This window comes from Crinia signifera, chromosome 9, assembly GCF_055691185.1.
Source record: "Crinia signifera chromosome 9, ASM5569118v1, whole genome shotgun sequence".
NCBI classification, from domain to species: domain Eukaryota; kingdom Metazoa; phylum Chordata; class Amphibia; order Anura; family Myobatrachidae; genus Crinia; species Crinia signifera.
The window spans coordinates 6,555,386-6,573,490 of NC_139225.1; the positions used below are offsets into that span (position 1 = coordinate 6,555,386).

At 42.6% G+C, this 18,105-nt stretch overlaps 1 protein-coding gene across 11 annotated transcripts in view; it reads left to right on the forward strand.

Moving 5' to 3' along the window:
• The window catches only part of GAPVD1 (GTPase activating protein and VPS9 domains 1), a 65,583-nt gene extending 53,189 nt beyond the window's left edge, over window positions 1-12,394 (forward strand). For all 11 annotated transcript variants that reach the window (XM_083160968.1, XM_083160966.1, XM_083160970.1 and 8 more), the window contains 11 exons: window positions 41-128; window positions 1,260-1,337; window positions 1,831-1,953; window positions 2,249-2,378; window positions 4,577-4,686; window positions 5,282-5,441; window positions 5,937-6,124; window positions 7,448-7,661; window positions 9,773-9,845; window positions 11,211-11,408; window positions 11,991-12,394. In XM_083160968.1, the coding sequence (XP_083017094.1) occupies window positions 41-128; window positions 1,260-1,337; window positions 1,831-1,953; window positions 2,249-2,378; window positions 4,577-4,686; window positions 5,282-5,441; window positions 5,937-6,124; window positions 7,448-7,661; window positions 9,773-9,845; window positions 11,211-11,408; window positions 11,991-12,131 (1,503 nt within the window). In that variant the 3' untranslated portion in view covers window positions 12,132-12,394. The remainder of the gene's footprint in view (window positions 1-40; window positions 129-1,259; window positions 1,338-1,830; window positions 1,954-2,248; window positions 2,379-4,576; window positions 4,687-5,281; window positions 5,442-5,936; window positions 6,125-7,447; window positions 7,662-9,772; window positions 9,846-11,210; window positions 11,409-11,990) is intronic.
• The last annotated feature ends 5,711 nt before the right edge of the window (window positions 12,395-18,105 follow it).

The window sequence follows — 18,105 nt, forward strand, 5'->3', positions numbered from 1 at the left end:
AGAGATTAAAGTCTAATTAAATCGTTTCGATTTCTTTTAGCTAGAAGATAGGAAAGACAGTGACGATGAGCGCTCGGACCGTAACAGGCCATGGTGGCGGAAACGGTTTGTGTCTGCAATGCCTAAAGGTAAGATTGCCAAAAAGTAGCACCCTGCAGGCTTGCAATACTGCACAATAATGTTTTCCTGTATTCATTACAGTATATAGGTGATAACCTTCCATGAAAGTGGTAGGAAGCTTGTGGGGGGGCTCTTTGTAGAAAGAAGTGCCATCATACTCTTCCTCGCCCTGATATTTGTGGTGATCATTGCCCTTTTTTTTTTTGCAACCGTAATTCCACAAACATTTAGATCTTTTGGGATGATGTGTCAAGCGATAAACGGAGTGGTGAGTTGGAATGGTTGAGAAGATGCCTGAAGCATCCAATCAGCTTCAAGTACATTCTATAAAATGACAGAAGCTGATTGGTTGTTATGGACAGCTACTCCCACTGGTCCACATCTGCACTGGTTTCTCCATGCTTGATAAGTCAGTGTCCCGCATGACTTAAATGTCACCAACTAAGCAGAATCTAGAACAGTGGTGTCAAACTCATGGCCCTCCAGCTGTTGTGGAACTACACGTCCCAGCATGCCCTGCCACAGATTTTATATAATGGATTGCTAAAACTGTGGCAGGGCATGCTGGGACGTGTAGTTCCATGACAGCTGGAGGGCCATGAGTTTGACAGCACTGATCTAGAAAATGGCTTCCAGGTCAGCAAGCGCTGTGAGGTGTGTGTGTTTGGCCGCTATGCAGTGCTAACTATTAATATATTGGGAGGAAATTTCAATCTAATATGTAATGGTCTAACATTGGTGATCCCCATGCCGGTTGCTGGTAAGACACTAACTGGTACTGGTCCCAGTGCGGGGTAAACAAAGTGTCATGTGCCTTTTTTAAAGGATATTGAAGTTGTGTTCATTTTGACGGTAATCCTGAAGACTGTACTTCGCCGTTAGCAAGATTGCCTGTCTTACAGGTCTCACCGGAGCACTGGTGGACAATAGCTGTGCTCAGGTGACCGTAACATCTTTTCATAGTCACTGATCTATATACTCGCAGATGGTGTATATGGCGTGCTGGAAAACATGCACTGTTACTAAATACCTGATCAGGGTTCTGACTTGCTCACTGTGACGCTACACAAGTGACTAGTAAAGGAACACTTGGACCTTTTTATTATTATCCTTCTTACTTACTGTCTCTTTCTTCCCAGCTCCTATCCCCTTCCGGAAAAAGGAAAAGCAGGACAAAGAGAAAGATGACCTGGGACACGACAGGTTCTTGATGCCAGGTACAGCTTCCGATTCTGAATGCTTTGAGTCTCTGGTAATCTCTGGCTAAAGCCCCCTATGCACAGGGAAGAGTCAAATATATTTTTTCAAAAACTTCTACAGGACATTAAGTTCAACTCCACCTCCGCCGACCTGTGGAGCTCAGCACCCCAGCTATATTTTGGGCAGGTTTTCTATAAAACCTTGATGTAAGATAAAGTTGGTGATAACCTAGGAGCGCCTAACAGTATATAGCAAAGACCTCTTGCAATACTTTGGTTCCCTACCACATGTACACACGCACAGACATTCTAGGGTTCATTTTTTTTAGGCGTCCATTAACCTACCAGTATATTTTTGGGATTGTGGGAGGAAATCGGAGTCCCCGGAGGAAACCCATGCAAGCACGGGGTTTACCCAGCATTCTTTATAGAAAAACTGATCTCACTGCACATTTTTTATATACTGTATGGCCAAAATTTGGATTGTGGTGATGGATTTTTGTTTTAATAGATGATGCAGTGTCAAGACTTGGCTCCCATTCTCAGGCAGCGGAGGACATACTCGATAAGTACAGGAACGCCATGAAGAGGACGAGCCCAAATGATGTCACTGCTGGGGCGTATGAAGCTACAGGTAAGAACAAGCGGTATATTGCTATTTATCAAAAAGAAAACAAATTGTTAAATATATATATTTTTTTTTTTTTTTCATTTTTAGCTTTTTTAATTTTTTGCCAACAATTTAGGTCAAATTTACATCACATTTTTTGGTGGGTTTTTTTTTTGGCTTCCTATATGTGGGGTGGGGGGGGGGTATTTCTGTGTTAACCCTGTTTGACAATAGAGCACACTGAATTTGATGAACTCTCTTGTTTCACCCTCCCTTCCTCACTACCTCTGTACATGACCCTTACAATACTTTGTTGTAGATGTGGGTGGTGATGGTGAAGGCCTCCATGATTCTAATAGGGATGAAGCATTACAGCATATGACCTCAGATGACCTCCCAGATTCTGCCAGTCAGACGGCACATCCCCAAGACTCCGCCTTCTCGTACAGGTATTTGAAACCTCTTTATTTTCTTATGCACAGAAATGTAACAATGGTTATCTGTCTTACTGCCTGCTCACACTCATTACCTGACTATATAGCTATACATGAAATAAGTGTTTTGGGGGTTTTTTTAAGAAAAAAAACTACCAGTGCTTTCAGAATATTTAACTAAAAGTACCTTTTTTATATCGGTTTTTAAGTTTACACCGATTCTTATGAGTTAATATTTTTTAGTTGTGTGGGGTTTTTCTTTTTTATGTTTACTTTAAATCCCAATTAATGGAGACCCATCTAAAATTCCTACATAGAGCTTATATCTCGCAAGCACTAAGCAAGCACATGATTCCCTCTGAGACAGGGTCATGCCCAAAGTTTGGTGCATCGAATGCTTTACTAATCCATTTGTCAAGTGTTTATTTTTTTTTTTTTAATGGTTTCTCAATACTACATTTAACCGTCTATTTAAAACTAGACAATGTAGCGATGCTAGGTCTGAATGTCTCTCCTTGGGGTATAATTACTTCACATAAATATATCACCCCTTTAATGTAGGTTATTGTAACCTTAGTGGAAATAAATGGGATTGTTAGAGCTGCTTCTTCTTGGACTTTCTATATCTGGAACTGCAGTCCACTCCTCCTCCTGATATACAGTAGAAATTAAAGTTCCTAATTTTTTTATAAGAAATAGGGTCAATTTGTTGTAACTTTAGATTTACGGATAGCAACGTATTCAACGTATTATCTCTATGGTTTGCTTACGGTACTCTTTACCTAGAACGGCGCCCATCGCGGTGATCGCGACATCGCGGGCAGTACATAAACGGCCGCGACGCGATGCCCGCGATCACCCGATTTTCCCATAGGGAACAATGTTAAAAAGCATAATTGACCGCGATTTTGCATTCAATGCCTCAATGCCCGCGATTTAACCATAGGAATCAATGTTAAATGGGCTACAGAGCCCAAATAGCCCCAATTAACCCTTAAATGTCACCCCAATTTTTGTACGCCACCCCACGATCCACGCCAACCCGAAGCGTGGCGAGCGCAGCGAGCCCGCGAGGGGCGGCGGTACGCGTCCTCCGACCTTTTCATGCCCTACTATCCACGTCGGCGTGGAGTTGAGAATAGAATAGTGTGGCGAGCGCAGCGAGCCACCGAGCCCGAAGCGTGGCGAGCCCCGCGAGGGGACGCGGATACCTTCACAGTTATACGCGTCCCCTCGCGGACTTCACAGGTGTCCGTGGGGACGCGTTTACCTGTGAAGGTATCCGCGTCCCCTCGCGGGGCTCGCCACGCTTCGGGCTCGGTGGCTCGCTGCGCTCGCCACACTATTCTATTCTCAACTCCACGCCGACGTGGATAGTAGGGCATGAAAAGGTCGGAGGACGCGTACCGCCGCCCCTCGCGGGCTCGCTGCGCTCGCCATGCTTCGGGTTGGCGTGGATCGTGGGGTGGCGTACAAAAATTGGGGTGACATTTAAGGGTTAATTGGGGCTATTTGGGCTCTGTAGCCCATTTAACATTGATTCCTATGTGAAAATCGCGGGCATTGAGGCATTTTAAAGTAAAATCGCGGCCAATCATGCTTTTTAACATTGTTCCCTATGGGAAAATCGCGGTAATCGCGGGTACCCGATTTTGATGTACCCGCGATATGCCCGCGATTTTTTACCCCCGACGCCCGCGATTCTGATCGCGGGCGCCGTTCTAGGTAAAGAGTACCTTGCTTACCACTTAGGGTCCTTCTGTATGAGTGAGATAATCTGACTTGCTTTGTGACTTTTAGATGATTTAGTAGATTTTATAAATCCATAACTAACCCCCCCCCCCTTAATTCCCGCATCCTTACTTTTGCGTTCCCTAATCTTGTGTTTTGCCTTATGCAATTATTTGTCTTTTTTATTGTTTTGCTGCACATTTTTTTCTATATTACGCTTGGAATGCATTTTTCAACACCTCTTCAAAATGTTTGCCCCTCATTTGCGGTGTTTTATACACAAAAAGGGGTTCATCAGTCCTCTCATTTTTGTCAATTTTTTTGTATTACAATTTTGGACGACTTCACAAGACCAAATATATTGTACCATTTATGAACCGGTTAAACTTCTTATGCCAAATGTGAAATTTGTTCTTTAATGAAACATTAAAAAAATTAATTTTTTGAAAATATATCTATTTTGAATTGTTTTTTTTTTATAGGGATGCAAAAAAGAAGTTGAGGATGGCGCTGTGCTCTGCAGACTCTGTTGCGTTCCCGATGGTTTCCCACTCCACGCGAAACGGTCTGCCAGATCACAATGATCCCGAAGGTAATCTGTAACCTCTTTATTAGACGTGGAAGCAGTTCATGTATGGATGCATGTGCTTCATTATACTGTTACGTTCGCTAAAATGACGATGACACCCTGTACTTTATCATAGTACTTGATACAATACTTCCATATGAACCAGCCCTCAGGGTTTCAGTGGTTACGTACTAAACAGGGGCCCAGTGTTAATTTATGTGACGTTATCTCGTGGTGCCCCCATACGCGGGGCAGGTTGTCTGTTTGCACCTCTGCAGGTGCGTTCTTAATGTTGAAATAGAATAACCAGTTGTAAAGTCGGTCTAAACTGTACACATACTATGAAACCTAGCGGTAGATGTATGAAGCAGTGATAAGGGAGAAGTGGCCCATGGCAACCAATCAGCTGCTCTGTATAATTTTATATTATGCAAATTATAGATGTTACTTCAGTGCTGATTGGCTGCCGTGGGACACTTCCCCTCTTGCTCCCTTTTTCTCCCTGATCACTGCTTTGCACATCTACCGACGGGTGTGTTGTTGTATCGTGTCCTTCTTGACCCAAATAAGTAAAAGTGTTGCATTGTTGCTTTAACTCTATAAACCGTCTTCTTTGTAGAGAATGAGATTGTCTGCTTCCTAAAAGTCCAGCTCGCTGAAGCCATAAATCTACAGGACAAAAACCTTATGGCGCAGATTCAGGAGACCATGCGCTGCGTCAGCCGGTTTGACAGTCGTACTTGTAGCAAGATCCTCGCATCCATAGCCGAGGACTACAGGTAAGGGACAATGGCTTGGGTGGAGCAGAGATCGCGCTGTATACATCCTTCCCCTGGGAGCTTGGGATCTCCTTTAGGAAAATGTATCAAATACTTTGTAGAAAAAACTATGAATTCTAAAGTGCAAGTAGAGTTTTATCGGTTTTTACATCTCTACGCAATTATTGCGGTTACATTTTATGTTGTATCGGCATTGTGCTTACTAGATATGGTGATCACAGTGCAAAGAATGAAGAAATGGACCAGCGGAGGAGTTGTCCCTAACAACCAGACAACTTCTATCATTTTATAGACTGTACTTGATAAATGCTACAAGTACTACTACAAGGTGACTGCAAGTGCTCACTGATGGTGACCTGTAGTAGACTGGGCACACGTCCTGCTAAGGCATAGGAAGAGACAGTCCTATATGTGCACGTTTATGTGGTGTAATACATATATAACCCTTGTTCTCACTTTCCCCAAGTGGATGACATGATCTTCTGCTTATTGTAGGAAAAGAGCCTCCTATATCGCATATTTAACACGATGCCGCCAGGGGTTACAAAGCACACAGGCTCACCTTGAGCGACTGCTGCAACGAGTTCTCCGTGATAAGGAAGTTTCCACGCGCTATTTCACCACCGTCTGTGTTCGGCTGCTGCTCGAGAGCAAAGAGAAGAAGATTCTGGAGTTCATTCAAGGTGAATTGTGCTGCTATATCCGAGGATGTCCTCAGCTAGGTTCTAATAGTCCACATTGGAAATCTGTAAAGGGGCCAACACACGGGGGTGACATTGCTGAGCGATCTGGGCAATGTAGATCGCTCAGCACACAGCGATGTGTCTACATGTGTCAGTCTGCTGAGCGATCTGTCAAAGCCAGTGTTTTCCGGCGAGAACAGTGGCCCTGACCGGAATTCTCACTAGATTTACACATGGAGCGATGAAGGGGCGTTTTCTAAACGATCTAGACAGATCGCTTAGAAAATGTCCTGAAATCGCCCTGTGTGTACGCCCCATTAGAAGGTTAAATGCAGAAGATTTGCGTCTTCATACATTTTTATTTTGTCTCCTGCTTTTTGTAGAACTGCAGATTTGCGCCATTTTCCCCTCCATAGTTGGTTTTATTTTATTTAAAAAAAATGTTAAATATATATTCTATTTAGTGCAGGGGCCCAGTGCATTACAAAATAAATAAGGGCCACTGAAATGCGTTATCATTAAATGCACAGCTCAACAAATGATGTGTGGACAGTATCCGGTCTAGATCATTTCTAGATTGACAGTCACTTAATAGACTTGGATTAGTTAGGGCCCTAAAAATGGTTGGCATCCTTTAGATCGACATTGACAGGTCACCACCAGCAAACGGTCGAAATGAAAATGGCTGACACAATTTTTATTTTATTTTTTAAACGGACTTGTTCATACTTTACCATCCCAATGGACATAGAAGGAGAATAAAGTAGGGCGAGTACAGTGGTACATTTATATGGTGTCCATGTCGACAGACACAAAAAGTGTGAAAAAATTTGAGTTGACACTTTCATGTCCACCATTTGCTTGCGTTGATTTTCTGTTACTGTCGTCAAAATAGTCTCAGTCAACCAAGTCATTGTCGATCTAGAAATCACCGATTTTCTATACCTTATCCGTGTCAACAACAACTGTCTGTTCAGTGCCTCTGAAGGATGGAAGTGATTTCCAGATTGTCCACAAGGTGGCACTCCTGCTGGGACATTCATTCCAAGTAGTCTTTGAACAGTAGATGAACATGAGGGTTTTCCGAGACCTACTGTAAAGTGGTCAGGAATAACGGGCTGCTTGCGGTAAATGCACAAGCTACAAATGGCTAAAAGGAAGGTCTTTATTTCTGTGCTAGTATTGTGTCGTGTCTTATGCAGAAGAATATTTGTATTTAAACCTCAATATTCCAAGTGTGGAATCCAGATACATTTTGAGCAGATAACTATAGGCAGTAATTGGGATTACAAGATGTCATTTACTTCTTTTTTCCTAACTCAGACTTCCAGAAGTTGACCGCGGCTGATGACAAAACTGCACAAGTGGAGGAGTTCCTACAATCCCTATACGGAGCTATGGCTCAAGATGTGATTTGGCAAAATGCCAGTGAGGAGCAGCTTCAGGATGCCCAAACTGCAATTGAGCGAAGTGTGATGAACCGCATTTTTAAGCTGGCCTTCTACCCCAACCAGGATGGAGACGTACTACGCGACCAGTGAGTTGTAGGGTACAGGGGACAGATCAGGGTAGTGTGGGGGAGTGGAGAAAACGGTAAGACTTAAGGTCCCCATACACTAGGCCGAGGTATTGCCAGCTACCCAACACCTTGTCCAGCGGTTGCATATGATGTATTGCACCGCTCTGAGATATGTTACATCTTTTCTGCAGCGGTGACAATCTGTATACGGGAGATGGGGTTGCAATCGTAAGTAAGTGACACACAATTTGACATGTAAAAAAAAAAGTGCGCTGTTGTATAAGCCCTTTTTAAAAAGGAATCTGCGTAAAAGGCATTTGACCTTGATTGATAATAGAGACTTATACCCCTTTTACACCAAAAACCCTGGTCCGACCCTGGTCTTTGAACGCTGGAGTTTCCAGGGTCTGACCCTGCTTTATACTGCATTTACACAGCACTTCGACCTGGGTCGGACCAGGGTCTGCACCATTTACACTGGACCTGGGTCAGCCCTGCCTTGTCATTACAAATGGCCTGCAGCACCACATCACCCCCTGCACATCATCACCCCCCCCCCCCCCCCCCCCCCTGCAGCATCACATCAATCCCCCCCTGCACATCATCACCCCCCTAGCAGCAGCAGCACCCCCCCCCCCACCTGTACATTATCACCCCCCTGCAACATCAAATCACACCCACCCCCCCCCCCCCTGCACATCATCACCCCCCTGAAGCAGCATCAAATCACACACCCCCTGAAGCAGCATCACCCCCTGCACCTTATGACCCCCCTGCAGCATCAAATCACAGGCTGCTGAGGGGGGAGACGGAGGGGATGCTCCCCGCTGCTGTAACTCCCCCCTGCAGCCGCGGGGCCGGGAGTGGAGGCAGCGGGAATCAGCAGTGCAGGTGGGCAGGGGACATCATCACCTGTAGAATCATATCATCACCCCCCCAGCGCGGGGTCCAGCCTCCAGGCAGCGGGGTCCGGCAGTGCAGGCGGGGGATCCATTCAGCGTATACGAAGTTGCCGGCGGGGTCCCCCCAGTGTATGGGAACTAGTAGCGGCAGTTCCCAGTCGCCGCAGGGACGCTCGCTGGTTACTTCCCATACGCTGGAGGGACCCCGCCGGCAACTTCGTATACGCTGAATGGATCCCCCGCCTGTACTGCCGGACCCCGCTGCCTGGAGGCTGGACCCCGCACTGGGGGGGTGATGATATGATTCTACAGGTGATGATGTCCCCTGCCCACCTGCACTGCTGATTCCCGCTGCCTCCACTCCCGGCCCCGCGGCTGCAGGGGGGAGTTACAGCAGCGGGGAGCATCCCCTCCATCTCCCCCCCTCAGCAGCCTGACAGTTCACCCCAGGCCCTTAGCAGCCGCAGACACCCCTCTCCTCCTGCAGCAGCTGGGGACAGCTTCCCCAGCGCTGCATGCCGTGCACGGACCCGCTGCGGGTGCCTGGACCCGCAGCGGAAACATTTACACCGGCCTCTACACGGGTCCTAACCGTGTTCTACCCAGGTCAGGACCTGGGTAGAGGACCCGTGTAAATGGACACGGCTTGACCCCATTTACACCGCCGAAGGTCCGGGTCTGACACGCCACTGACCCGGATTTTTCTGCGGTGTAAAAGGGGTATTACTAACTTTCCGTTCAGGTTTTGAAAGAAACTATTTGTTTTTGTGGTTTTTTTTTTTTCTTTTCAACTATAAATTAATTCCCTATTGAAAATCTTTATAGTGGTCACTACAACTCTTGAAGACTAAAACCGTACTTCTGCCTGAAATCACCTGGTGAAACCTCATTCACTCTGGCTGCAGTTGGTCAGTTCTTAGCAACATGCGTAACTATGGTAACATGCTTCATTGCCTGTGGTTTGTGCCAAGGCTCACATCATTCTCTGCCAGATTGCAGGAGCCAAGAGTTTGACATTTCAACAAGCACTTTCAGGCAGAATATTTCATACATAAGGGGTTCGTTTTTATGATAAATTCCTTTTTTTAATATTAAATGAACTTTTCGGTTTAGCACCTCTTGAAAGAAAAAAAAAGTGGACAATGGTTCTTTCGTTTTTTTTTTTTTGTTTGTTTTTTTCTTTTACTTGTGAGCAATTTAATTTGCTTTGTCTCCTCTCACCAACAGGGTTTTGTATGAACACATCCAAAGATTGGCGAAAGTAGTAACAGCCAATCACAGAGATCTCCAGATTCCTGAGGTTAGTACATCCCCAAATCCTGACCATTGAGCTGCTGCATGAATGTTTCCTGTTGCTCTTCGTGTCTAGTTAATGAATTATTGTACCAGCAATATTCGCTAATTGTTAAACTTCGGGGAACTTTTTGTTTACTATATATTACTAGGTTACACAAGTTTTTTTAAATCCGCTAACATTATAAAACTCCAGATCATACTTTTAAAAGCATAAACGTAGTTGGCAAACAGTGGTATGACTCGTTTTCTGCAGCATATTCTAGAACGTGGAGTACTGTCCACAGCTCGTGGAATAATGTTGATTACTTGTCTACAGAACCTTTTTATTGCCTGGTTCCTACCCCATCACAATGACTCCCCAACATAACTGTAATGTCGTTACCGGCGGCTGTGTGCGGCCGAACAGAGCAACACCTGAATTGCTATGTTGCGTGCCAACTTGTGGCAGCTAGTGTGCAAAACGCATTCTCACAATAGAGGTGAGGAGCAGCAGTAGCCTTTTATGGTATAGGATAACAAAGACTGTGACAGCAGTTATTTCACAATCTCGTGCAAGAAGATTGTTCTTTCCTCCACAGGTGATTCTAAGTTTAAAATTCAATGAAAAACATACATCCCTTGGTGTTTGGGCGGTGTCTCCTCTTCTCCGCCTCCCAATCACAGAACGGGATGTGTATGGACTTTGTACCACCAATATTTGTTGTGTTTTCTTATATACAGCCCTTATACACAAAGTGCAGCGCTATAATAGAATCCACTGGTAAAGCATCTTATTAGGGTTACCAGTGAAGGTCCTGGGTATAGCCACTGGGTCCTAGGTCGTCGGCAAGTCTCCACAGTATCCTCCTATAGCTAACACAGGAGGTTGCTTGGTACTAGCTTTAGGAGGAGGGGACTGTGGGGACTTGCTGGAGAACAGGTTTACAAACACATTCTCCTTTATTGCTGCACGAGTGTATACGGGCTGTATAGAAGATGAGGGGGCAAGTATTGGATGTATTAGACTCAGCACCACCCTCTCTATGATTAGGAGAGAGAGGAGAAGGGGAGACTACACCGCAATAACAAGGAATGAATGCTTTTTCGTTGAATTTTAACTTCGTGGAGATAGTTATTGCTCCTCACAGATAATTTAATGTAGACTTTGGGCAATATTCAATGCTGCCGGCGAGGAGATTTGTACGGCAAGGATGGCTTTTCCTCGTCGAAAACATTCGCCATTCTCAACGTCAAACCTCCTCGCCATTTTCAATGTCTAGCCAGAATCCTCGCCGTGGCTACATCAGTAGCGGTGTATTAGGTATTTGAACCATACCATAATTGTAAGAGGAAGATCATGTGTCATTTATGTCTTTTCCATTTCCTTTAGGTGTACTTGAGGGAAGCTCCATGGCCTTCTGCTCAGTCCGAGATCCGCACTATTAGTGCATACAAAACCCCCAGGGACAAAGTGCAATGCATTCTACGCATGTGTTCCACAATTATGAACCTTCTGAGTCTCGCCAATGAGTACTCCGTCCCAGGAGCTGACGATTTTGTCCCAGTGCTGGTGTTTGTACTTATTAAGGTAAGGGTCAGGGATGAAACGTGAGCTGCTAATGCGTTTGGGCCGACTGAAGACTAATATCTCTATACGTTACCACTACTACTATTTTACCATCCATTACGATGGTGGGTTATGGCAGTGGCTCTCAACCTCCGTCCTCAAGTACCACCAACACTGCATGTTTTCCAGGTCACCCGGCAGGTGCACAGGTGCACTCATTACTCACTGACGTGTTTTTAAAGACCCACAGGTGGAGCTAATTATTTCACTTGTGATTCTGTGCGGAGACCTGTAAAACGTGCACTTTGGGGGGTACTTGATGATCCAGGTTGAGAACCACTGGTTTATGGAACCTGTCAGCATGTGGGACATTGTAGGTGCGGAGAACATAAATCTGAATTTCAGGAAAACAGAGCGACAAACTGAAGCGCCCACGGTGACAGAATTGTAACCATATCTTAATTACAATAATCCCGTACGCTAAGCAATGATCTGGAAATGCTTTATAGCCACTCCGAGACTTGTCTGCTTATTTATGATATTTTTTCTTCTGTATGCCACCTTTTGTAATGTAATTTCTCTCACTCTCTCTCCTTTTTCCAGGCCAATCCACCCTTCCTCCTGTCTACCGTGCAATACATCAATAATTTCTATTCCAACCGACTAACCGGAGAGGAGTCCTATTGGTGGATGCAGTTCACTGCAGCAGTAGAGTTTATTAAAACCATTGACGAGCGCAAGTAAAAGTCCTCGCCAGGCTGTTAAGCAGGAAGTGACGGCTGACTGCCAGCAGAGGGCAGCAGAGACCTTCTCCTTGTATCATAACTGTACAGAGAGGATATAGTGGTTTAACCTTTCTGTTACACGAGAGGCCTGGAGTACATGGCGGAGCACTGGGTTGCAGGCAGTCTTTGCTGTAGGATGAGCTGAAGGTGTTAACAGATGTTCCTTGTTTTGGGAGAGAGAAAAAATATTAAACATGCGCTTATATTCATTTTTTAACACTCCTTCCCCTTCTAATGCTGCATCATTTTTAAACTCTACTAAACAAAAAAAGTTACATTTTATTTTGCAGGCTTGTTTTTTTGTTTAAGGTTTAGCAGTGCAAAAAAAGGGACCACATTTTCAAGTATTTTTAGATTATATTATATAAAAAAAAAAAAACTTTAACACCACAGGGTTTGCTCTGTAGTCCAATGTTCTCTCTAGGGATTAGTGGCAATAACTTTGTAGTGAACACTTTGCTCCCTAGAGGGGAACGACGTGCCTCGGTGCTCACTAAGGGATGCTTTTTTTTTTTTTTTTTTTAAAGAGAGCTGTTTTACTTCTGTTTCCTATTTTGCCAAAAGCTAAATATAAAGTGCGGGGTTTGCTGTTGCGTCAAATGTTTTTTTTCTCCAAAAATCTTAAAATGCTAAAGGGGTTTTTCTTAACTGGAATCAAATCTTTCTTCGGCTCGACAATACCTAATGTATCTATGACCGCCACAATGTGTAGATGATTCAATGCCCGTGTGCATCCAGCTTATTCATTTGTTCAGAAGTAATAATATTAGGAACTATGGCTGCCATCTACCAAGTGGTAATCTCTGCGGCAAACGATCAAATTCTGGTATATTGGTCCCTTTTTTTATGAACTTCTTCTCGTAGAGTCATAAGGTGTCCATTTTGTTTCTGGCTAGAGGACCACTTGATCCAAAATTTCAGTATAGTGTGTGGCCAATTGCACAATACATCACATTGAATGGTTGGGTTAATGTGGTGCCGTAGCTGTGGTTACACTATACCAGGGGTGGCCAAACCTGTCCTCAAGATCTACCAACGGTGCATGTTTTCCAGGCATCCTGTGGATCTATAGTAGGAATGAATGCAGCAGGTTTAAAATGTGACTGTTAGTAATGACTACAGCTGTGCACCAGCTAGGTGATCTGGAAAACGTGGACCGTTGGTAGATCTCGAGGACCGGTTTGGCCACCCCTGCACTATACAGTTATCACGCACCGGTGATTTCAGGCGAAATATTTCAAGTAAGGAGTGTTTTAGGAAGGTGCGTCATATTCAGCGTAATTTTAATTGTTTAAAGGGGTTTTTAGAGCTGATTTACCCTTTTTAAAATGAATAATCTCTGCAGCTATAACACACAATGACCTAATTTCCCCATGGCCCCTGGATTTAATGTACAGCAGTTGAAGCAAAAGAATAATCTCAGATTGCAATGAATATCACTACTACTATCAGAAACAACTGACCCGTACACCACAAGGTGGCTTTTATTTGATACTTTTCGGGCAAAATAACTTATTAAAAGTAGATCATTCTCCTCCCACTTCTAACACTTTCTGATTTCTGCAGTAATTGCTAGGAACATATATTTTATTTATTAGCTCCGACACACTAACTGTTTTGTGTTTCTATAATCTACTGCACTGTACAGGCAGCAAACTTGGTGATAAAGTGCCCACTTCAGCTTGGTGCCTTAATGCAGCAAAGAGTTATGGGTAATCAGTAGTTGGCACACAATCGCACCAACAATTCAAATTATATAAAACTGGCACAGCAGTGTTTTTTTTTTTTTTTAATGAACAGTGTAGCAGAAAAATCAAATTTATTTATATTTTCGAGTTCTATCATCATATATATATTTTTTTGTGTCTTAAGAAAATGAATTGCAGAAACTGGAAACTAATTTATTGGTAACTAAATAGCACTGTACATGTACAAGATTGCTGCCATATTGTTACACACAGGACTGAAGACCACCATATTCAACGCTGAATGATTCTTCAAACCCACATGCCAGACATAATTTATTCATAAAGTGGCGGTAGCCAATCAAAATGCAGCTTCTGGAATTAGGTCATTGATGCATTTTGCCCTCAGTGATGTTGCCCTCAGGAAGCAGTGATGTCACTGACGCATTTCTCCCTCAGTCATGTCACAGGCTCTGAGCTTAGTTTTTTCCGTTTTGTTTTTAGTAAGTTTTTATAAGCTGCATTGTTCTAGATTTTCCTCAGACCATTCAATGTATGGCTCCAGTCTGTGCAATTAAAATGGTTTCACCAAAATCCAGGAAACCTAGCAGGAATTTATATCTACAGATTTTTTGCAGTTCATAACAGATGGAATATATTTCAGTCATTCGGTGTTTAAATAAGAACACTTACAGTAGTGTTACCAACTAGTTCCCTTTGGGCTAATAGTTCCCACCTTTGCAAATAAGCCATTCTCCGAGCAACTGTTCAGTAGTTCCAGGGTGACTAAATACTGACATGAAATCTATTTCATAGCTGTGCTTTGCTGTAAAATATATATATCTTTTTAATTATTCATATGGAATAAAAACTGACAGGGATTTTTGGTGTCTTTTATTTAAAATGTCTGATTTTTATTTCTGTCACAGTCGATCTTTTGAGTGCCAAGTGAATTTATGAAAATAGCTGTGAAAATTGACAAGCAAGCATTTTTTTTAGTCATCATAATGACCTTTAATGTTGACCTTTTTATATACAATATATTTTTTTTTACACATTTTCATATTTGAATTTGTATAACAAATGTGAGCAATGTTGGCATTGTTATTGGATATTTTACACCTCTCACATAAATGTTGGCAATCAAAGGGTTAAACATACTTTATGTTATGAGTATTTCCGGAGAGTAGTATAAGGGGGGGGAGGGGTAGTGAACACATGGCCTCTGCGTCAAGTGGGGGACACGCTTTTCACTCATTGAATTTACGAGAGAGAGAAAAAAAAAAAACTTGATCGTTGAAACTGTATATTGTTCCCATTTGCTAATGGTTTTTCCGTAAATTTGGCACATGGCACTGAGTGATAATTCTATGAGCCCCAGACGTATTTCAGCTCAGTGTGTGTGTGTATATAGCCCCTCAAACACCATGCCCCCATCACAGGATTCCCTATGGGAGAATTTCCTTTATTCGATTCAGTCTTAATATAAGGGCATAACTATGCATTTACCATAAAGATATCAAATTGTCCTGACGACAGTGGATTATAAGGTCCTCATAAAGGTAGTCCTACTATGCTGTGAGTTGTATTTATTGCACAGTCTCTCATCTGAGTGCCACCCAGGCTGCTGCTTTCCTCTACTGACACTGGGCATGGACACCGGCAGCTGTTCTGTGTATGTGTGTGTGTGTGTGTGTGTGTGTGTGTGTGTGTGTGTGTGTGTGTGTGTGTAAATATATATATATATATATACATATACACACACACATACAGACAGACTATAAAGGTGCACTACAAGCCACAAAATAATGGCTGCTTTAATGTCTAGGAACCCATTTTCCAAGGGTAGTCAATCTAGGCAGAAAAAAGGAAGCGATAAAGGGGTACTTCCTAATGCATTCAAAAAGTCAGCTATGCAGACCACTAACACAATGGATCCACAGTACAGAAAAAGGATTGCTCGTACCAAGTTAATAAACTGCGTTTGGTAGAATATGGCAGAATTACAATTTTGCCAGGAAAGATTGCTGCACCAGAACATCCAATCTGTTTGTCCCGAACAGTCACTCTAGGAGCCGGTGTGCCCCAGCGATTCGGAAACAGAGACTTACTGGGGGGAGACAGCATCTGGGTCACGGAGGCAGTAATTAGCACTGCAGGCCAAGGGCTAACGCGTTTCGTCAAGAGACTTCGTCAGAGGGTGTGGCTCAGTGACTGCTCATACAGATAATTACCATAGTCACCAATCAAGTGTGGCTTGGGGTGGGGTTAAAGAAAATAAACAGCGGCAGAAATAGCTCGTGCAAGTGCTTACAATAAGGGCACTTGACTAAAGACTACACTATGGCAGATTACGGGTAATCAATAATTAAGATTGCAAATAAAAGCATACATACTGCTTCAATGCAATTATAGTCTGATGCCAGGAATTCTTGTATCCGCCAACAGTCTCATGACATGTTCCTTTTTTTTAAAAAACGATACATAATTTCATTGACAAAAAAATTATATTGACCTAAAAAAAAACAAAAAACCGGAGATAATCAACCATATCACAAATTAGTTAATAGAAGGGGTAATTTCATATCTTCATCCAGACCTTGCTGGACAAGGGTAGTTAACTTGTCCAGTATATCTCCTTTTCTAGAAGGTACTTATCCCTATCGCCAACTTTTCTTCCTGGATGAGCGATTTGAATGGCTTTAATTCTCATATCATTTAGTTCACAAGTATGACAGTTCTTAAAGTGTCTCAGAACACTGATTACCCGCTACGTATTTAATATTCCAGAGAATGTTCTACGGCCTTAATTTTTCTTATATATCTAAGATTACTACAAGAAGTTAAAAGGTACGGAGGTGATAAACCGCTCGCTAAGAAGAAAATGACCGCTGCTTAGCGACCCCCCTTAATACAAGGTCAATTAACTTAATTTTTAGTGTTTGGAAATTATGGGTGAAGGTAAGATTCTAAGTTCTGGTTAATCACGTCAACAAAGTTCTCAAATGAGGTTTCATCCCCTTTCTGTATAATATCAACAATATTACAATGTATCATTTAAACAGAACGAAGTTCCTCCTTACTGTATATCAATATGGATTAAGATGAAATAAAATGCTTAGACTAGGGCAGAGGTTCCCAATCTTTTTTGAATCACGGCACCCAAAACTATCTGGATTTTTTCACAGCACTCCTAAGCCAAAAAAATAAATATAACATTAAGTAGATTGGGTTTATATGTGATTCTAAGGGTCATTTATTTGCTTCTGTTTCTACACATTTTATGACTGGCAGCCACCAGCACTGGTTTTGCCTATAAAGTGGTTTTGCCAACAGTGAAAATTCTTCCGAAACTAAAATCGTAATTTCTAGTTTATTCGAGCATGGAAAATACGAATATGGCATTTATGCTGAGTTAGCTCTATTTTCTGAGATATAACCATATTTCATTAAATGCTAGAGAATTTGAGGGATTTTCGAAAAATACTAGGGATTTTTTTTATTTAAATAAATTGTAGGTTGGCAATCCTTAGTACAGGTATCCTGAGTGGTCGTCAGCCATATTTTGTTACTCAATAAATATGTTAGTCATATATGTTATCAAAATTCATTTTCTCGATTCTCATCTGGACGTCTTTCCTCCGAATTGTGGTGCAGTAAGTGATGAGCATGGTGAGAGATTCCACCAATATATTTCAACTATGGAACGAAGATATCAGGGTAAATGGGACGTTTCCATGCTTGCAGACTACTGTTGGACGGTGACAAGAAATGCTCCAGGACAAGAGTACAAACGACAAGCAAAACGAAGGCGCACTCATAAATAGGTCGTCATACGAAATAGCGAGGCTTGTTATCTTATGTTCTGCTAATTTACCTGTACATAGATTGTATTATAACAATTGCTACTTCTGTTGTGTACAGATATCATATTAATATAATATTGGTTTTTACTACAGAAGTACATGTATCACAAGTAGTGTATCTAAAAAACTAGAGCTAATAAACAAATTCTAAGGTCATATTCGGTTTTCCTGACCCAAATTTAGTTTAATAAAATGACTATTTTATTTGCAAATAAAAAGTTGTTTTTTGTTGGTTAGTGTAATTAACTATCTATATCACAGGTTCTCAATCTCCTCAATCCTCAGGACCCGACACTGGGCCTTATTCTAGTTCACTCTTAGAGGCAAATTCCTTCTCAGGTGTTCAAAACCATGTGCACTGCAGGGGGGCAGATGTAACAGG